Source organism: Micropterus dolomieu, linkage group LG08 (assembly GCF_021292245.1).
Source record: "Micropterus dolomieu isolate WLL.071019.BEF.003 ecotype Adirondacks linkage group LG08, ASM2129224v1, whole genome shotgun sequence".
NCBI classification, from domain to species: Eukaryota; Metazoa; Chordata; class Actinopteri; order Centrarchiformes; family Centrarchidae; genus Micropterus; species Micropterus dolomieu.
Window position 1 is genome coordinate 5,543,902 of NC_060157.1, and position 22,005 is coordinate 5,565,906.

Genomic DNA, 22,005 nt, shown 5'->3' on the forward strand with positions numbered 1-22,005 from the left:
CTATCAGAGCAACCTGGGCTCTCATAACACCTGAGCAGTGCCACAGACTGATCGACTCCATGCCACGCCGCATTGCTGCAGTAATTCAGGCAAAAGGAGCCCCAACTAAGTATTGAGTGCTGTACATGCTCATACTTTTCATGTTCATACTTTTCAGTTGGCCAACATTTCTAAAAATCCTTTTTTTGTATTGGTCTTAAGTAATATTCTAATTTTAGATACTGAATTTGGGAATTTCATTAGTTGTCAGTTTTAATCATCACAATTAAATGAAATAAACATTTGAAATATATCAGTCTGTGTGTAATGAATGAATATAATATCGAAGTTTCACTTTTTGAATGGAACTTTTTGATTATATTCTAATTATATGACCAGCACCTGTAGTTGTCATAAATCAAAAATACAGGAAAAGTAAAAATCTGACCAGATGATTGCGCTGGATGAAAGTCAGAGGGTCACCAAAGTTATTACAAATTCATCCCAAATGTCTTGGTAATCTGTCCCATAATTGAGATACATCAGTGTTGACCACAGTGGTGGACTGACAGACATTCCCATCCCAAGAGTTGGCTAGCTACCTAAAAATATGTTATATTGGCATTTAGAGGTTAATCAATAATAAAATTTTAACCACAACATGTGCTTTGCATGTTAGAGATAAATTTTGTGTTACGAGAACAAAGATATTTAGTGGAGCTCAGGTGGATTTCTGACTCCGCGTCAGGGTGTACCTTCAGTGGCGGTTCATGGTTCAGGCAATGGTTAGTCATGAAAGACTTTTAAGGGTCATAAATTCAGCCAAATCAACACCTACATCACGTGGGATCACATAGGGAGAATTGTGGAGCTGAGCCACTAGAAGTCTATTAACAATTTTAACTCCAAACTTGATATGAAATAAAAATGAGGCTCTTTTAAAACTGTCTCTATCAACTATTAATTGCTTTGTCCAGGGCAACAGACTGACATCATTCCAGATGTGTTAATGTATAGGGCCTAATTCTAATTTTAAAAGAATTTTATCTCAGACCTTGTTACTAAGCCTGATGAGACCTTCCACCCTTTGAGTAAAGTCTTTCTGGCACTTTTTGATACCTTTGGTTTCAATCAGTTTGTGCATGAACCTATTCACTACAGTCGTTAATGATTGTGAGGTTTCTGCTCTGACTGTCTCTTCTGTCACATCTGTGGGGTCAGATCACTTGCACTTGTCCTGTAATGTTGGTGCTGATGTATTTACTATTAGCCACACTTGTCCGTCAATTTTTAACTGCACAAGCACTTGTGGTCTCTCGCTTAATCAGTAACAATAAATGCAATCCTAGATTTTACTGTCTGTTAGCTGCTCACCCTTTACGGCTCATAAATTTTTTAGATTTCTTTCTGCAAAAAAAAAAAAAAAGATGAGATTAGATACAAAACTAATTCCTTGATTGGCGATCCCAGCTGACATCGGGCGCAAGGCGGGGTACACCCTGGACAGATCGCCAGTCCATCGCAGACGACTTCAGCTCATAATTAATAAAATAGCACCACAGAAAAGCTTCAAAAGTCCTCTCAAATTACACGTTTTATACAGATAGTATTACAGGACTAATGTATTGCGTTGCATTACAGTCTCGTTTTTATGTTCATTCAGCGTAATTACCTTCTGCAAGCCTGATCGGGTTTGAGGTGCTTTTGATCTGGAAATGTAGAAAGTGAGGTAAGGCTAAAACAATATTTTGTGTTCATATGATATTATCTTTTTTTAAAAATGATTTTAAAAATTCATACCGCGATAATGGCAAGATCCTTCTTGTTGACATAATGATGTCATACCGTTACACATAAACACCGCACCAACAAGCATGGCTGAAAGCGAAAGTAACACGGCTACTGGCTCCATGGTGGTGGTGTTAGCTCCCAAAAGGGGAGCATCTTCATTAGCTTCGAAGTGGTTTGTTTACAAATATCAGATGAACAAAAAAACAAATATGTAAGAAGTGCAAGAAGACTGTAAAAACAAGGGGGCAATAGAATAAAACCTATTTCGGATAGTTTTGATTTGGATCGTCGTATGACTATTTTTTTGTATTTTGTCATATCATTATCAATTTGTCCAAATTGTGGGTCTGAGGATAGGAGGTGTCGTTGATCATAAAGCCTTGTGAGGCAAATTTATGTTTCCATAGTGGAGTGACAGGACTTGAAAAAGGCCCAGACTTAAGGCTTGGTTTCTTGCGTAGAAGTTTAAACAAAGTGGCAACTTCTGAGCTCAAAAATGGAGTTCCTCGAATGGCAACTTGAAGCTGGCTCCAAAGCGAGTTAATCACCATAGACCCTGATGTTTAAGTGCCCAACTTTACAGCAGAAATAAACATGTTTATAGCCTGGTACAAAAAAAAACAACATTTTTGTCTCTATAGCAAATTTCCCCATTCATAACAGGTGGTGCTGTCACAGGTGACAACCAGACCTCGTTGCCCAGTTCAGTGTAAGCACCCACATTAACCCCAAGTTTAGCTGCAGCAGTCAGCTGTGATAAACCCACCGAACACTTCCCGCCCAGACTACCAATCCTAGACAGACAAAGTTAGTGACTGAAGAAAAAAACCTGTGACAACCTGTGATCTCTTTCAAATCACTGCTTAAAACCCATTTTTATAGACGTGTTTTTATTACCTTAATCCTTTGTATTTGTATTTATTTTATAAACGTGTTTTTATTGTATTTATGTCTGTTACCATTATTTTCTTTCATCATCTTTTCGTCTTCTCCATACTATGTTTTTGCGTCTTTGGCTTTTGTTTGGTCCTACTGTCCGGCTTTCTGTTATATTGCCTTCAGGTTCTGCTTTTGCTTTTCCTGTCAAAGCACTCGAGAAAAAAAAAAAAAAAGGTTTTAAAAAGGTGCTATTTAGTAGAAGACAATGTTTCCCCTATATTCATTCAGCAGCTGAGGTGCTGTGCCATGAATATAAAATCATTGTGGAAAGCTTCTACCTGATCTAGCTTTTCCAACTTTTGTACACCAATATATTTATAGTAATGGTCCAAAATTTAATTTAATTTAATATTTTCTTATTGGAAAACATACCATTTTCCTGAGGGGGGACTCCCAACCCACCCTAAACTTCATAGATAGATTTCCCTGTTGCATAATCCAAGACCCTGATGTTGCAAAGACAGAATGAAACAAACTCAACGTCTTCACTGTGAGTCTGCTGTTTATCTTGTTACTGAACCCGTTTTCTACAGAACGTGGAGGAAAATCCCTGAGTTGATGTCATGAAGCAATCTGCAAAAACATTCCAGAGGTGACCCAAATCCATTTACAGCAAGAGCATATAACGACAAAACAACTCAAATTCAAGTGATTGTGTCCAGAGCTTTCCCTTAATTTTAGAGAGCATTAAGTACAGTTGTCAACAAAGAGAGATTTGCTAAAGAACACGCAGTTGAAGGATCTTGTAAGAGTACAAAACAAACACGGGGAACTGGCAACAACCAAGTACAAGCAACACAAAAACCACAGTATAATCTGTCCCATTCAAAAAACATATGCTAGAAAAAACACAAGTATATGATGTGTTTTCACATACTTTGTCTTTGTCCACTAATATACTACAATTCTACACTATTATGTTAACATTTCTGAAAATAGGGCGAAATAGGTGAATAACAGACTTATCATTTAGTCAATTAAAAAATTATATAGATTACATATAGGTTTGTTCGTAAGGTGGTACAGCCTCAAAATTTAGTAAGATTTGTTTACATGTCTGTCTCACATGAATTAATGGTTTGTAGTATGTTTGGCTACTGGGTATGCTAATGCCAATGCATGTGTTATTTTTCCATTTTATAGTCTAAACAATTTGTTTTTAAAAGTTAACAGATTCTAGGGCTGTGCATGATTCACCATTTTCCAAATCGCCTCTGAGTCACCAGTGTTGGTTGTGTGCCGACCTCTTTTCTTCACTAAACCTCACCTACAGTTATGAGAAATATATTATTCACGTCCTCCACGCAGTCACAGTACAGCTCAGCACACCTGCCCCACACTAAGGTCCTAAGAGTCTGTTTTACCTGTAACACTCACTGTGCGTCATCGTCACAGTTCAGTTATAAACTATGCACAGAGGGCAGCACAGAGAGTCTCTCCTTAAGCTGAGAGTCACCCACCCTAGACGGCAGTAGAGGAGATTGTAGCGTCTAGTTTGAAACATTCAGCACCGTAGTTAAGAACGTCAGAGTAGCAAACAGAAACGTGTTGGGCTGCCTTGTATTGCCATTAATTTTCTAAAGTTGCTCTGCGTACAAACACTCGGCTTAAAGTACAAAGATTCAACAAAATGAGATTCAACCTGGGGGTTACTTGACCGATGATTCAAATCATTGACTTTCATGGGACAGATGATTAAAATAATTACTTGCAAAATCCTACTTGGAACTAACCATCGGCCTGCTCACATTGTCCATTACAAACTACTACAAACTTGTGCTAAGCTAGAGTACACATTGCACAGAACATTTTGAGTATTCCTCAACAGCGAGAAAAATAGGGACTTTTTCTACTTCTTACCGTGCCGCTTACTCTGACATCGTAAAGCCGTCCCCAGTCATCTTCATGGCTGTCCACCATCATCATACTATCATCTTCTTCCAGGAACCACTCAGCCTGCAGGTCAACCTTCACCTCCTCCCCCATTGAGTGCATTCCCACGGCGGGGAACAGCCCCTCTGCCGAGACGGGAACCTCCACTGAACCAACCTGCATAGGAGACAGAGGGATGTAAGGAAACAATGGGTGAAAAAAACCAGAGACAACTGTTTACACACAGACAGTTAAAATAAAGCACTGCATGTCATTCAGATAAAAAACACCTACCTCTTTGCCATTTTTGGTAAAAAAGACTGCTGTAAAGCCTGCTTCAATATTTTCTGAGTGTATTCCACAGCCAATGCGGTCACCACGAGCACACTTTGGTCCAAACTGCTGTCCCACAGGGTTGCCATTGTATAACCTAGGAAGAATGAAGAGATAAAAATATTTAGAACATAAATGCTAGTAAGTTGCTGCTGAAAGATAAGTAACTCAAAAAGCACATTTGATGAACCCTAAAGTTTTCCAGAACCAGTAATATATCATTTATGGAGCAAAAATGCTGAACACTCAGGTATAGGCTCCCCAATTATAAGGATTTGCTGCTTTCTTTGGGTTCTGGACTATTGGTCAGACAAAACAAGGTATTTTAAGATGTAACCTTGAGCTCTGAGATAATTGTGATTTACTATTTTTATATTTTCTACTATATTTCTTTCTTACTACTATATATGTATAATAAACAAAATAAATAAAAATAAATGATAATGCAAAATTCAAAAATAAACAAACAAATGAAATATTAATGAAAATTATTGCTAGTTGACACCTTACAAACAATAATTAGGCATCAAAGTTTCAAAGCCATTATGCAAAATATAAATTTTGTGTGACCAGCAAGGTTTATGCAAAGAAAAAGTAAGCATACCTCAGGAGAACGATACAGAATCAGAATCTGGTTTATTGCCAGGTACATTTTCACATACAAGGAATTTGCCTTGGTATAAATTGGTGCTTACAGTACACATGAACATAAATAGAAACATAAATATCTAAAAAGTAAGGAGGTCAAAAAATGTACAAGTATACAAAAATTACAATAATACAATGCTGACAAGTATGTGCCAAAGTTCACAACATGAGCATAAAGCACAGTTGAGCGTTACAGGGACTTACTGTTGCAGTCATGTGTGGACGCAGCATCAACAGGCCACAATCCATTTTCTCAAACCATGCAAGAAACCAGGGCTGGACTGTACAGGATAGATGACTGTGGTTTGACTTACTTGCCGTTGTCAGCGTGGTAAGCTACAGAGTATGGCAGCCAGCCAGGCTGGTGGTCCAGCCTGTAGAATTTAGGCACCAGGCCCACAGCTATGGTCCCCCTCACTCCTGTGTCCACTATTGTCACCTGCAAACACACACACACACACACAGTAACAACAACTGCAGCACCAATTAGCTAGTCTAACTGACTGGTATTACTACATTCTGACAGGAAAAATACCACTAACAATTTCTATTACCGTGATTAACACCATTATCAGAGGGAACCGTGACCAACACACAAGACACCCGAGCCACAAGTCCATCGTTTTTATGTTCTCACATTTTACCTTTTAACTATAAAACACAGCCATGAAATCTTAACATGAAGAAAAATATTAATGGTGCCTACAACCTAAGAGTTTGAAACAACCAACCTGTTTTTGTTGATTTTAGTGCATTTGATGTTAACGGTGGGCAACATGGCGTATAAATAATATTGCAATATTTTTAGGCTATATCTTGATATACACATTTTGGCTAAAATAACATACCGTACATTCTCAAATAGTGCAAACATGGTGACCTGAATACTTCTTCAACCGCAGCCTAACTGCACCTGTGTGTTACCTGCTGAGTCTTCCCCTTTAAGGAAGGCAGCCTTGTTGGTAACGTGTGAGCATGACAGAGTCTAGTGGTTTTGTTGTGAAAGCTGGTCTTTCCCGGTGTGTGAAGGGTAGTTGCGTTACTTTAGTCAGCCATGAAGTGTGTAGATAAGCTCAGGTTGCAGTATAAAAGTTAGTGAAAGGCTGTGTGAAATTAAATAAAAAGTCAGTTTACCTAACACAAAAAAATTTTTAAATTTTAAATTAAAGTGACCCGTTTCTGCTGTTTTTCACCTCTCAACAGCGACCAGCAGAATCACGGACACCTCGCATATGATGATATGGTCAACTGCTATGTCGCACTTTATTGAATATTTGTAAATATTCGACATGTCACCCAGCCCTAGTAGGAGACAGGAGGAAACAATGGCACGGCTTTATGGAAGAAACAGATTATTTAACCCAACATCAAACTATAAATGTATAAATGATATAATCTCATCCCATTTTTCGTTTAAAAAAAAATACATTAATATGTCTTACAAACTCGATATACTGCCAAATCTTATTTGATGTCTACAAAAGCAGTAATATAAAGTTCACTGTTCAGTTTGTTAACTTTAATTAAAAACCACACACTCACAGTGTGGAGTAATTGTACTATATTTAGCACTAATAGCAGTAAAAGCTTGGCGATTATCATTATAATACTGTTTACCGTGATGATCGTAGCATGAAAATGTTACATCGGCACATACCTATCCCCATCCTCCAATCAGACATAACGGCCTAACAGCCTGCTAGCTAAGCCCAATCAAAGCAAAATAACACACACACTACCAAGCAGAATTAGGCGAAAGGTAATGCAGGAAAGCACAGGACAATAGCCCCATCCGGAGTGAGTCTGTATTTGTTGCCTACCTTTGACAGTGACCTTTCTCACACCCTTTCTTCCTCTTCCCCATTCCTTGCATGTCTTTTTTCCACTTCCCCACTTATCTGCCTCGCTCATTCTCTACCTCCCTCTTCAGCCCAGACCCCCAAATCACTGCTCCTGCATGATGGCTATTAGCACATATGAAATCAAACTTCTTGGGTTTCCCTTACAAAAAATTCCAGGCCTGATTCCTCTCCTGTCTGGCGCTTTACGGATACTACTCTAAACCCCTGCATCTGTGTCTATGTGTCTGTGTGAAATAAAAGTAAAAAAAACAAGCAAGATGATATGTGAGATTAGGAAAGAGCAAGAATGTGCACACTGATGTGCCGTTAAGTTATGTTGATATGAATTTTTGGAATAAATCTATTAAAACAAGAGGAACGCTGCAGATGTTCAGCTGGGCTTGAAGAAGACAGATGACAAAAACTGGAGAAAGTGCAGCAGCAGCAGCAGCAACGACAGAGGTGAAATGGATTCCTTGTGAAAGCAGAACGAGGAGAAACACGAGGACAGCGGTGACGCATACGTCGACAGAGGCCTGACCTTTATGAGGATAAACGTTCCCAAGTTTTAAAAGATATCTGGGAAACTGACAGCGTGTGCGTCACAGAGTGGGGAATAATGTACCATATAACTTTGGGTAATGACTGCACTAAAATCCACTTGTTAATTTGTTGTCAGAGAGATCCAACAGGCTCCAAATGTTATTCGGAATTTAAATATAAACAGTTTTATCTTTAAGACTTTCTTGCTGGGGAGGAACGAGAGGGATACAGAGGTAAGATGGGACATCACATTTAAAAGAAATGTCACATCTGGCACAAATCTGGGACACCTCACAGCCATGATAAATAATGTCAACGCACATTGTCAGCCTCTTTTAAATCTTAGTGAAGCAGATCTGAAATGTTTCAACATATGTCCAAAATGGTGCGTCTCATCTCAAAAAGAAAAAAAATTGAAATGAAATAGTGGAAGATGTAAATCATTGACATGAGAGCTCGCTATGGCTACAGGACTCTTGATGCGGCATAGTCCTGTCTGGCTCTATTTGTAGGTCAGCAGAATGACGCAAGTTCAAAGGATAATGTATAGCCTAATGTTTCCTCCTGAAGCCTAAAAACCCAGACATGGGGGGTATGGCTGCCTCACCTGCTGTCTCTAAACCACACGTCACAAGGTCTACAAACAAGCTAGCTCATAAATAACACACTGCAGCCCTCTGCACCTTATTTATTACTGAACTCCTGCAACTTTCCTGCGCTAAATCTCCAAAATACTTTTTCCTCATACTTTTCTGTATGTATGAGAACTATTATAACAGCATGGCATCTCATATTTGTTAAAAAAAAAAGCCTGCTGCCAGTCTGCCTGCTGAAAAACACTGTATTAGACTAATCTCTGTGCTCAAAGATACCACCTAACCCACACCCTATCCACTCATTCCAATGCAGCTAGGACATTTTTGAGGTAGTGGTTTTGCACTGGTGAACTGGGACTGTAGGGGGGCACTCAGAATTTAATATGAAGTGGAGAAAATTGTCAGCAAGGGGATTCCAGGGGATAAAATTGCTGGCTGGATGGTAAAGCAATCTTGGGCACACACAGGGACGATGGTATGTGGTAAATCATATTGTGAATAACACCCCCTAACATTTCAAAATGAATAATTGTGCAAAGGAACAACAGCCTACTTATTTTCTAATGATTACCATACATCTTTAAAAAAAGTAGATAAACAAAAATTGGGGGACAGCAACACAGTTAGAAGTAGCAGTTGGTGGCGATTACATTCAGTTCCTGCAACTCAGTCGCAATAACAACATCAGATGCCGACTTACAGTATCACTATCAATTGCTTACCTCAAAGTAGCAATTTCCCTTTGATAAAGGATGGCCAGCCACATAGCAACCCACCTCTTCAGAGTTCCCTTGGTAACTAAAGAGAAGAAATTACAGGTTAACAATAGGTGACTTCTAATAGGTCAGACTGCTGTATGCACAATCAGACACACAACCTCATCTTTTGATCTAAAGGCTGCCAAGACACCAGCAGTAGAATCACATGCACCAACACGTGCAACAGAAATGAGACATAAATATGTTACCAATTATTAACAATTATGAGACAATGAAAGCTGATTTAGAACAGCTGCTTAGCCAGATGATTAGAGCAACATATATCTAATTACATGCACATGATTATTGGGTGTTACTGTTTAATACGACATGACGTCCACCAGCTTTATATAACAAGGGAAAAGATGTTACACACAGAGAATCTGAAGAATCACTGGAGTTTCTGAAGTTTTGCATTGGAAGTGTGTTGAATGTTTCACATAGCACTAAGCAGGTGAATCAAATGCCAACATCTTCTGAATAAGAAGGAATCACTTTCTCCAGTTATTAATATAGAACAAAACAACATGCCAGGTTTGGGCTTCTGAGTTTTACAGCAGAACAAAAACTGTTATCTAACTAAACTAATTACCAAAGCTTCTTTTCCAGTATTGATAGCGTATATTTTTGAGAAACTACTGTGCCTTTCATGATATGCTGACCTATAAACAAGCCACCATTGAAAACTTATTTTTACTAGGTAAGAAATAGATCTGTTTGGGTTTATTAATGTGGAAGGCAAAACAAATACAGACACTACATGCTATGCTCCTCAAGCTTTCTACCGCTGTTGTGAGTCAGTGACATACCGCCCCCAAACCTTTCCCTGAACACAAACATTACATTTTTTTTAGAAAACGGATGACAGAATACAATATGTTATTTTAATAGGCCAGAACTCCTAGCTAGGAATGTACCGATCCAATACCTCATATTGTATCTGTGTACTGACCTTGTTTAATTTAGGAACAAAAGAGGGCACCTGTGTATCCCTACTCCTAGCATACTGTGAGTCAGCAATAGTTTCTTTTTTTAAATATTCTTAGAATAAAGACATGTGTGCCATAAAAATAGGGATGCACCAATCTGACTTCTCAGTCCCGATACGGATACCAATACCAGGGCTTTGGGTGTCAGCCAACGCAGAGTATCGATCTGACAGCAGTGTAAAATTAATAAGCTTTTCTTCACTGTGAGGAAGTGAATGGGAGTCATTATTTTATTTGTAAGGCAACATCAGGCTTCCTAACTTTGTAAAACAAAATGTATGTTAGCTCTCCTAGCAAAATGTTCGGGTCTACCGGCGCACTGCTGACACATTAAGTAGTATGCACGTAACTGAATTGAATCAATCAGCCTCCTTGTCACGATACCTGATCTAGTTATTTAGTCAGTATCTGGCTGATCAGTATCTACATAAGAAGAAACCAACACAACAGAGAAAATATCTTAAAATGTGTAATAAACCCACTATAGCACACAAATTTTGCAAGTCATTATAAAAAGTGTCCCCCGACAAAATCACACAAAGCAACACAATCACTTCAGTTCAATTCCAATTTGGGAAAAGTGAAGAACAGGCTGACCTGAGTCTGTCTCCATCCTTCTGCAATCTCATATATCGTTCCTGAGCTGGGCGCCCATCCCCAATATCTCTGATTCGACGCCTCAAATTCAGGAGACATCTGTGCTGTAGTACGTTGATGTCATCCATCTGAAAGGAGAAAATGGAACAGTGTTAAAAATCTCCACGGTACCATAAGTTCAGCAGGCTGTGCAATGTTAGCTGTGCTGGCACCACTACTATGTACCAACTGAGGCTGCACAAAATATTGCTTCAGCATTGTCATCGCAATGTGCCCGTGCGCAACAGTCACATCGCAGGACATGCAATGTCAAGCAAGTCAAAAGCCTCAACTTTTTGCTGCTTGATCCAAAAGGAAAACTCACTCGGTTCTTATTATGGCTAATCTACAAAAGAAGTCTGATTTTATATAATTTACTCCGATTTAAGGGTTCTTGGATAGACAGGGTTTGCTGCTTCTGAGTGACAAGCAGGCCTGCGATCATAATATTCTTCTTTATAAAGTTCATCAATCAACCAAAGCAGGCCCTGCCCCTTTTAGTTGTCGACAAAAACTAAATAAGTGAGGAACAGGATAAAAACACTGAAACAGTGGACAAAAAGAAAAGCAACTTTTGTAAACTTTACCATTCTGTTTAAAATATGTTTACTGCGTTAAAGCTGAAGAAAGAATAGTTTGCACTCAAAAAAAGCCTTCAGAATACAAATCTGAATTTCATCTTATATGCTTTTCCCTTACAAAATCACGCCAATATATCTAGGATGCTTAATTGTTTTCAAATTGAGTCATCAGCTGAAAATTCCTGTATTTTTCATAGCACAATGTATATATCACAGAAAAGAAAAATACTGCAATATGGTACAACCCTGGTACCACCCAACTCCTCTGTGTGCTCCTCATTCTTCTATACAATAGTTGCTTGATCATTTCTGATAAGCACATACTCTCATACATTCTCTGCATAAGGGCTTTTGTTTATCTTGTAATATCAAGATGTGGCCATAAAGAGGGGACTGAGGCATATTCAAAATATCATTAGCAGGAAGCATTGTAATTTTATTTTTTCCGCACTGAAAAAATATTTTTGATGTTTTAATCCTGTGGTTTTTCACACAAAGTAAGACTACAGAAGATTAGCTGTTTATCATAGACAGTAGGATACCATCTACTCTTGTAGTCAAGTTCCCAGCTCACTTCATTTGAAGGTGCTGGCTTCATGTAACGGTGCCTTTAAGCGCAAGAGACATGCAGACTATGGCAACGTGAAATCACATTTTAGATCACTGGTTCTCAAACTTTTTCAGCTCAAGACCCAAAAGAGAAATCTGGTGTCTCCCTGGGACCCAAATTTACAAAAACACATCTACATTTACAAACTGCAGATAAAGGGCAAAATAAACCATGTATAAAGTAAACAAATACAACAACGGTCTATTCTCATGTCTCACCCCTTTCTCTACTCTCACTTTCGTATCCTCTCCCATCATCACCAACATGTCGTTTGACATGACCTGAATTTAATGACAAATATGTGGCTCGTTGAAGTTTTCAACCAGTTTTTCAGGTATGATAGAGTTGAAAACCCAGATTGGAAGTATGTTGTGCTATATTAATTCTTCTTTGCAAAGACAAAAAAAGTTGGACTTTTGCACATAGAACAAATTTTTTCATGTGGAGACACCTGTCCAATTTATTCATTTTAAAACGCTAATTACTGAGCACTTCCCCACATTACACATTACAGAATGTGGACAGAAGATCAAGTTGGGAAGAATATAGAGAGAAAAACGCACACGGCATCTGAGCTGAATGGACGAGTAGCAAAAAATAACATTCATTCACATATTTACATATTGTAAAATTATTTTTGGCGACCCAATAAAAATGGGCCTGCAACCCAAGTTTGGGAAATATGGTTTTAGATAAATAAAAACCAAGGACAGAAGACTTCAACAACAGGAAAACCATTTCAACTGATACATTCAGCGTAATACTGCAGTGACACAACATGTGGTACAACAGTCAGCTCCAGAAGTGATTAGTGTAAAACAAATATCTAGAACAGCCATTTACATGTAAGATGCCATCTACACTCACCGGCCACTTTATTAGGTACATCTGTTCAATTGCTTGTTAACACAAATAGCTAATCAGCCATTCACATGGAAGCAACTCAATGCATTTAGACATGTAGACATGGTCAACTTGATGAAGTTCAAACAGAGCATCAGAATGGGGAAGAAAGGAGATTTAAGTGACTTTGAACGTGGCATGGTTCTTGGTGCCAAACGGGCTGGTCTGAGTATTTCAGAAACTGCTGATCTACTGAGATTTTCACACACAACCATCTCAAGGGTTTACAGAGAATGGTCCGAAAAAGAGGAAATATCTAGTGAGCGGCACTTGTGTGGACGAAAAATGCCTCGTTGATGTCAGAGGTCAAAGGAAAATGGACAGACTGGTTCGAGATTATAGAAAGGCAACAGTAACTCAAATAACCACTCGTTACAACCATGTCAACATGGACCAAAGTCTCTGAGGAATGTTTCCAAGACCTTGTTGAAAGTATGCCACGAAGAATTAAGGCAGATCTGAAGGCAAAAGGGGGTCCAACCTGGTACTAGCAAGGCATATTTATAAAGTGGCTGGTGAGCATTTGTAGTCTGTTGAAACATCTAATATAAATAGATTTGTCTACTAAATTTACAAAATGAGCTTTTGGTAAAGCAAATAACTAATACATTTAGGACTGCAACTAACTAGCCTATTACTTTTTCAATTAAAGGGATTAATTGCTTGAAGTTGAAAACGTCCATCACTGTATCCTAAAGCCCGAGGTGACATCATCAAATGCATACTTTGTTCAAACAGTCCAAACCCTTATTATATTCAGTTTACGATTACATATGGCAAAGAAATTAAGCATATCCTATCACAATTACAACATTACAACATATCACAATTAAGAAGCTAAAACTAGGGAACATTTGGCATTTTGCTTGACTAATCGATTAATCAACTAATTATTTATGCTCTACATACATTATTTAAAAGGCTTAATGTCCAGTTTGAATAATTATATGCAAGTTCATATCTCAATGAATCTGGTACAAAACTGACAAACATATGCTGTTCATATTATTACCTGTAGGAGGTTAATTCAATTTTTACAATGCATGTTCCTGAGCCATTTGTTGTTATTAAGAAACACAATATACATAAGCCATAGCCCACTTACAGGCTATAAGCTTGTACCGGATTAGTTGTCCACCCCCTCCCCCCAATAACTTTTCACACTTTCCCTCTATCTTAATGTATACAGTGCATTATGAGCTTTAACAATTTCTATCTTGAAAGGTTATCTGAGCTTTTGTACATTACAACTACTCTCATTTGTCATTCATACATGGTTTGATAATGAACTGATCAGCACCCATGTTGTGATGAGAGGGATGAAAGAAAGTCACATATAAACAATAAAAAAACAAAATATATCTTACACTGAAAATGTCTGGCTTTTTCACATGCAGTAACATATTCTCCTGAGTTTCCACTGGTTGTTCTCAGTTCTCTCTCTCTCTCACACACACACACACACAGATCTGCCATAATCAATAGACGCACTGATTTTTTAGCTTGGGGTGTCGTTCAGTGACGTTTGGTGACGTCATAATAATAATAACGCAGCAAACACGTCAAACTTCCACATCGTGTCCCATTTTTTTTCCCCCTCCTTCAAACCCCAATTAGATATTTTTCACCCAAATGGCTGTAACTAATAAAGCGGTCCGACATTTGATAACATTAAAAGAGAAAATGTGAAGCTGCCGCAGCGAAAGGAAAGTGGGCGTGCCAGTGTTTACATGTAACGCCGTCAAGGTCCGCCACAACCAGCCACAGAGCTAACGACAGAGCTAATTTAAGCTAAGATAGATTGAATGTGCAGGCAGGTAACTGCTGCCATATAAACTGAAAATAGTAGCGGTGGTTTTCAACAAATAAGACTTTAAAATAGTAGTCAGTTGGCGCCGAGGGGTTAATGTATAGTCGCAAAGCTAAACAGGGGCTAGCTTCATTAGCGGCTAATGCGATAGCTTCTTCGCTTGAAGGTGAGGTTCGGTGCTTAGCAAGAGGATGAAGAGAGGCTGTTCCCGACAGTGGAGAGCAGAACAACGATGTGTTATAGGTGTCATGATCGATTAGTCAATCGCTTACCTGTTATCTATGTGGCCACTAAGACAGAAACTCACTTTTGTCCATCAGCTGTCCATAGCTCCAATTAAAACTTTGGAAAGTAGAGTTCGGCGCTTTCCAGTGACATCACACCCTCGTTACTGAAGCAGCCAATCGTATCGCGTTTTGAGAAATGGTGACAAGCATGCAGCCAATCACATCTCTTGGATTTTGTGCGCGTGCTTATGTGTTTGTGTCCTACTTTGATTTTGGGCCCAATATGCCACATTTACCCACATTTAATAAAATGAGGAAAATATGAGCTGGATCTCACTATGAAGAGAAACCACAAGCCACTTTATGGACCCATCTTGTTTCACTAGGTCTGGTGAGTAGCAGCACAGTCTGCCTTCTGTTGATAGTGTGACCCTAAACTGAAGTATCACTACCAAAATCTTGGAAGAAGTTAGGTGTGAAGCTTAACAGAAGGTCAGGGGCACACTACTCAACAGGGCTGAGCAGCGTCCCACCACAGGGTGTGTGTGGACTCTGGTTTGCTATGTCTGAGCCAGCTGGGATAGACCTGAGCTGGGGAGGCAGAGAGGAGGAAAAAGCTGTGGCTGCAGGAGGAAAAATGAGCTACCGAGGGCAATGTGGAAAAGAGAGCTCCCGTCATCTGGCGTGTGTCTTGGAACATTCTCCTGATATGTGGAAACAGACTGACGCTGTAGCTCGTGAGCTGATGGGAACACAAGACGGCAGGTGATTTCTGCCCTATGTGCCAAGATTAATCAGAACAATTGGCTGCTGATGGCAAAGTAGTTTTTAGCGTCATGTTGCCCTGAATTCCAACAGTACAGGCCAGTGGGTATGTCGATGTGCTCTGTCATGTCTGTACTACTCCTGCAAGAGCAAATTACCCAGTGCCAGGTAAACTGCACACGGCACATTTAGTGTGTGCGTAAATGTCCTGCACACAAGCTTGTGTTAAAGAGTCAGCATTGTTGAATTAATATCCAAATTCTGTTTCGGCTATGTGAAATTCTCATTTATGTTATTTTTTTTGGTATCATGTTCATGTTGCGTCTGTCCACAGAGCAGCCAAGGCAGCAAGGCAATGTCAGATAACGCAGGAGACAGTGGTACTCTAGATAAGAGAGGAATTCCTCAACACTCTGCACTATCACCAACCTCTACCGACGATCTTCATGTGCATATCTTGACATTGCTTTCAATTTCTCTGTTTATACATCCTGTATGTGCATACATATTCTTGCAGTACCATAATGTGCTGCGTGTGATAGTAGAGCATCGTTACTCTGTTGCAAAAATAGAATAATAACTGAATACTTTGCTCAAATAGATTTGCTGATCCCTTAAATTTTTACTGTGGTTACAATATAAGACAAATTATTAAAAGTAAAAGTACCTTTTTATCTAATCACAAAAAGGCTTACACAAAAGTGCAGACTTTATAAACTACTCATAATCAGAGGTTGGAGAATACTTCACAGGCCACTGAATTATTTTAAGTGCAGGAGTTGCAAATAGAAAGGTGAAAGAATTATGCTTTGTATTTTTTAGTATAACAACATAATTTATATACACGAAATAACCTATATTCATTAACCAGAATATCTTTCAGACGTGACCGTGAACGTTTTATCGTGGCAGGAATGGCAGGAACAAGTGTTGGTGATCTTTTGAAGATGGAAAATCCTAACTGGCTGAGTGGAGCAATGGATTACATTATTAGCAGTTTGGCTCGGGCTGGTCGATGTGCATTCCTCCAAAAGTGACTGGTGAACAACTGCCATCACTGCCCTCATACTTCAACATGTGATTTGGCCCATGAAGTCACTTTATTAAAGTGATTAAGAAGTTTCTTATTAAAGACTAGGTTAACCTTGTAGAGGGAATGCATTACATATCTGACTCAGCAGTGATTTGATTATGCTGATGCCCAGTTTTAGTTAGTGTGTGCTAGAAATCTCACATCACTATGTTAACCATTTCTTTAATGTTTGATTTATTTTGCATATAACTCCAATTCATTAAACATTCTCTAAATGTTGATATGTGCTACACGTTTCCAAAATTTGACAAAAAGAGAGAGTATTTTTGGGGTAGAACTCATTTTTGTACAGGATATTCTATCTGTCATAAACTCAAACAGAATCCAAGCAGGAGAAATCACATAACTGTGCATTTATTGTTGCAAATGGAATTGCAGTGGCGAGGCTGATGGCTGCACATATACATATGTATTTGTTACCATGGCAAATGTACCAGAAAGTGCAAATATCTGAACATGAGTACTACACTTTATGCATTTGTAATGTTGAGCACAAGTGTAAGAAGAAGGGCTAGATGCATGTGTTGGTATATAACAGGAAAGGGTGGGGAGATTTTGATAATTTCTGAAAGGAACATAATCCACCCCCCACTTTCTCTCTCCCTCCCTGCCACCTCCCTCTCTCCCTCACTCTCTCTCTCTCTGAGTCCCAGCCCCTGAAGGTGTCATAACTGTGCTCTCTCCCTCTCGCTCTCTCTCTCCCTCACTCACTCACTCACTCTCTATCACCGCCTTTCAGATCTTTAAAAGCTGGTGCTTTGCTGTGTCTCTCTCGATCTCCATTTGTCTCCTCTGGCACTGCAGGGGACTCACCCGGCAAAACACCAAGGAAAGCTACAGTATAGAAACGGGAAGAAGACTGAGGAAAGGGGAGAGAAAGGGAGAGAGAAGGGGAAAATATACATCCAGAAATAGCATCAGCCACATTTAACTGACAGAAAGTGACAGAGAGGACAACTTGAGACCTGGACAGAAAATGCCTATTCTTTCTAACTTAACAACCGTTGTTTTGTTGCTGATTGCACAGTGCGGATCATGGACCGGGGCAAACCGTTTGGGCCCCTTCAAGGTCTGTCCCTCCTGCAGGGATCCACTGGGGGCAGGTCGGCCCCCCAGGGACCATAATGTTGCTGGCAGCACATCAGTGTTGGCCCAGGGAGAGCCCTGTGGTGTGTACACCCTGAGCTGTGCCAAGGGGCTCCGCTGTGTTCCCCCAGCAAGGGAGCACAGCCCCCTCCAGGCTCTGTTGCAGGGAAGGGGCATTTGCGCCAAGCACAGCAGGACTAGTCCCACTGAGAGGCCCCACCCCACAGGTAAGATAATGTATATACACACACACACGTGCATGAAATCACATATGCACACATGCCTGCATGCTCCTACAAATGCACACAGACACATGCGTGGACACTGCAGGTAGGCTGGCCATCAGCCACCAAACATAATTGTACTTACAGTGTATCTCCTGTATTGCTGTGAATAGCATGTGATGCTGTGTCACTCACCAGCATAAAGAAAGGCCAATTAGTGTGTGACATTTAAGCCTGGATGCATTTTGTGCACCATAGATGAATTTGCAAACCTCTGGCATCCAGTGCTGCTCAGCAGTGCCTCTGGAGTCACTGATAAAAATGTAATTTGTCAAACATTATTGTAAAGGACTTTGATTTGTTAATCAGAAATGATGGCAATTCACAAAAAACAGGGACCTTTTATTTAGTCCTGGGGTGTTGCAACAGTGTATAAGTAAAGATGCATATCCCTGCATTTATATAACTTGTACAGTGTTGTGTATTTCTTTAATTTCAATGACAGGTGCATGACAATGATCTGTCCTACAAGTCAGCCTCTCTGTAGAGAATTTCGAATGCATGTGAAACTGTCACAGTGTCACCTAGATTCTGATCAAGCTGCTTTTTATTGCAGTGATCTCCATCTACTGTTCAAACTGAGATACTGCGATTAAGTATATGGAAAGGAAATATACTGATGGAAATTAGGTCTCTCATTGAATGACCAACCCAGATAGATCTCATCTGACAGACTGCTTAATAATGTCTTGTGCAAAAATATAGAAACATAGATACCAAAGTTGAAATATTATAAATGCAGCATATACTGTAAAATGTGACATTGGATGTGGTTTGATGTTAATGGCTACGATGGTTTAATGTCACATTCTCATGCTAGTGTGTCATTTCCTCTCAGGTCCTCATCCCTCACACAGTGGTGACATTGAAAGAGTAAGTTCGTGCTCGTATTTTACAGTTGAATTGAATTTACAGTTGATTGAAGCTAATGGATCATCATCTAAATGATCAACATTCTGAGATGTATAAAGCATTTTATATAAGATATTGTTAATACACATCATATGTCGTGGACAGGGTCGTATATCGAGCTGCACTATATTATAGAGAGTTATTACCATAGATCCTCTGCTGTTTGGGGTGTTGCAGTGGCATGTACACACAGTGCCCTGAAGCCATGCATTATGGTGCATGATGTGTGTGCTGCTATGCGGCAGAACTAATTGAGCATGATGTGAATCAGGAAAGTTTCAAGTCGGCCGCTGCCGCCAGAGATTTTTCACTTTGCGAGCCGGGTGATCTGCAGCATTTGAACTAATATGTATGTTATCATGGTTACAACAATAGTCACATAGCTGATCAAGATGACACAGTTTAATTTCACAAAAACGCACAGTCACTTCAAATCATTCAGTGACCTGAAAAGCCAAAGCATTGTGTAACAATATGATTATATAATGTTTTACAATATGTGACATCTGATATATATATAAATACACATCATCTCTGCTTCTGGCTCTAATGCTGTATCACTGTAGCTAATTCTTAGTGATTCACATTGATATGTGTTGTGATCAAAGAAGATTTCCTACAACACAATCACCTGAGGAGAGGTAGCAGCTTGCCACTGCCACTCTTTAAATGAAGACAGGTCCTGTCTATTTGCCTCTAGTGGTGTTTGAAGTCACACTCTGCATTGCTGTTTTCAGGCACCCTGCCGCAAGCTGCTCAATAGTTACCTGAGGGGTCTGGAGCTGACAATCTTCCAGTCTGACCGCGATATCTATATACCCAACTGTGACACTCGTGGTTTCTACAGGAAAAAGCAGGTAGAGTGTCTCCTGAAACAATATGAAACATATTACTGGAACTTTATTGGCTGTTATGTGATGTGAAAATGTGTCTTTGCTGCACTGACTTGGTGTTCCTGTATGTATTTCTGAGAGTGTGAGAGCTGCACTCCACTGCAGCTTTCTGTTCGGTGCATCCAGAGATTTGTCTGTGACCACAGGGGCTCCTCTCTCTGAGCCTCTCAGCTGTGAGCTCAGAGAATCAGTACTGCGCTATGATGACATATCATTTTCTCTCTTTCTCTCTCACTACCTTTCCACCACTCTCCCACTCAATCTCCGCCCTCCTTCCCTTTCAAAATCTCCCTCTCTGTCTTTTAATCTCACACAGTGCCGCTCCTCCAAGGGCATGCAGCGTGGCCACTGCTGGTGCGTGGATGAGCTCGGCACGCCCGTGCCCTCAAGTGCCAGCGAAGATGGCACTTTACCATGCGATGGGGAGTGAGGGATGAGTCTGTCCTATTGCTTTGAGCCTGGAGGAAGAGGAGAAGTTGGAGGAGGAGGAGGAGGAGGTGGTGGTGGAGGAGGAGGAGGAGCACAGGGAGAGGGGGGGTGGCTTTAGCATGTGCTAAACACTGCCTGGACAGGAGGTAGCAGGGATAAACCACTTCCTATGGAAAATACACACCAGTTAACGTTGTCCGCTTTAAGCAAGACACACACACTCTCACAGTCCAGCAGCAGCAGCAACAATAACATCTGCCTGAATGTTCAACAGTTGCAGCAACGTTCTCTGCGTCGTCTGGTGACAAGCTGCATGCTCACATTAATGCTCCGTGAACTGCCTCAGTGATCCAAGCGGTATTACTCCGAATGATCTCTATATTCCCTGGCTCTTGTCCTGGCTTTCTGGTAGATTTTTATTTTACTTTTTACTTTAGGATAGCTGACACTGCCTGTGTTTGTTCTGATCTCAGTGGGCTGAAATACTGTTACGCAGGTGACGTGACACAAATGTTTGAAAAAATGTGTCTCCCTCACCGTCCTCTCTCCCTCTCTCCAAAGATACACTGATATCAAAATACCTAATTGACAGAATATTTCTTTTTTTTTTTTATTTATTTTTGAGTCTGTATTTCCATAAAGTACTGCTTGAATCTTACAGTATCTTATATATGGTGTCAAGTCAGAAAAAATAGTCATACGAATATGATCTTGGATGCTTCTGTTCATTTTATTTGTCAAAATGGCGTTCTGACTGCTTATTAGTTGATTGTTTGTACATATGTTGGAATTTTGTGGTCGACTGTGTGTTCTGAAGTGGCAGACAAAAAGCTTACGGCTGTTCCCTTTTCAAAAAGTTGTAAGGCATATTTTTATACACGTCAATATAATATTTTATATATGAATTGTTGGTTTATTTAATGAACTACAGTACAATGCCATGTATTTTTATATTGTCAGCAGTTTCTTATTTAAAGACAGAGATTATTTTATTTCATGTTAGGGGAAGTGTTGTGCTTTAAAGGCACCTTTATGGCAAAACTCATCACATTCATCAGAGCTCTATTCAACTGCTGCACATCTTTATGGTTATATCTCATGTTTTTAATTTCCTTTTTTATTTATGCTTTGTTTATTTGAGAATTGAGAATGTCCATGTTACTATTATGTTTTATGTTGGCACATCATAATACAAATTCTGATTTCAATAGAGGAAAAAAAAAAGCTCAAATTTGTTATTGTTATAGTATGTCTTTCCTTGTCCTTGCAAAAGTCATGAAATTGTGTGCTATTAAAGTGTGATTAGAATTTATCTGTTTCTGAACAATCTTGTTGTGCCAATGTGTGTGCCGTGATGATAGGTCCGTGCACAAAGGACCTGTAAGATTTGCAAATATGAAAATAAAACATAATGATAATAAAAATGGAGAAGAATTAAACATATATTAATATAACAATGGCTGTTTGGTGTTCTTTTTATAAAAAGC

At 39.5% G+C, this 22,005-nt stretch overlaps 2 protein-coding genes across 5 annotated transcripts in view; one reads left to right on the forward strand and one right to left on the reverse strand.

Moving 5' to 3' along the window:
- spryd3 (SPRY domain containing 3) overlaps positions 1–14,493 on the reverse strand; it is a gene marked incomplete at its 3' end in the record, with an annotated part of 53,010 nt that extends 38,517 nt beyond the window's left edge. The window contains 6 exon segments of the mRNA XM_046057588.1: positions 4,570–4,758; positions 4,876–5,011; positions 5,877–6,001; positions 9,265–9,340; positions 10,887–11,014; positions 14,387–14,493. Coding sequence (XP_045913544.1) covers positions 4,570–4,758; positions 4,876–5,011; positions 5,877–6,001; positions 9,265–9,340; positions 10,887–11,014; positions 14,387–14,422 — 690 coding nt within the window.
- A 294-nt stretch (positions 14,494–14,787) lies between these two features.
- igfbp6b (insulin-like growth factor binding protein 6b) lies at positions 14,788–21,972 on the forward strand. Of its 4 annotated transcripts, none has more exons than XM_046057592.1 (6): positions 14,788–15,447; positions 16,734–16,854; positions 17,942–18,227; positions 19,123–19,157; positions 19,934–20,053; positions 20,406–21,972. In XM_046057592.1, the coding sequence occupies exons 2-6, from the start codon at positions 16,837–16,839 to the stop codon at positions 20,517–20,519; spliced, it is 573 nt and encodes a 190-aa protein (XP_045913548.1). In that variant the 5' UTR covers positions 14,788–15,447; positions 16,734–16,836; the 3' UTR covers positions 20,520–21,972. The 4 variants fall into 4 exon arrangements, with proteins under 4 accessions (XP_045913548.1, XP_045913549.1, XP_045913547.1 ...); XM_046057593.1 differs by lacking the exon at positions 14,788–15,447 and adding an exon at positions 15,478–15,821; XM_046057591.1 differs by lacking the exon at positions 14,788–15,447 and having other exon boundaries at positions 15,478–16,854.
- Positions 21,973–22,005: the final 33 nt, after the last annotated feature.

Excerpts from the sequence above, each read along its gene's own strand:
- igfbp6b (XM_046057590.1), top strand. The coding sequence starts at position 17,891 with ATGCCTATTCTTTCTAACTTAACAACCGTTGTTTTGTTGCTGATTGCA. Across the intron at positions 18,228-19,122 it reads TGAGAGGCCCCACCCCACAG|GTCCTCATCCCTCACACAGT; the intron begins GTAAGATAATGT and ends ATTTCCTCTCAG. Across the intron at positions 20,054-20,405 it reads GTTTCTACAGGAAAAAGCAG|TGCCGCTCCTCCAAGGGCAT; the intron begins GTAGAGTGTCTC and ends AATCTCACACAG.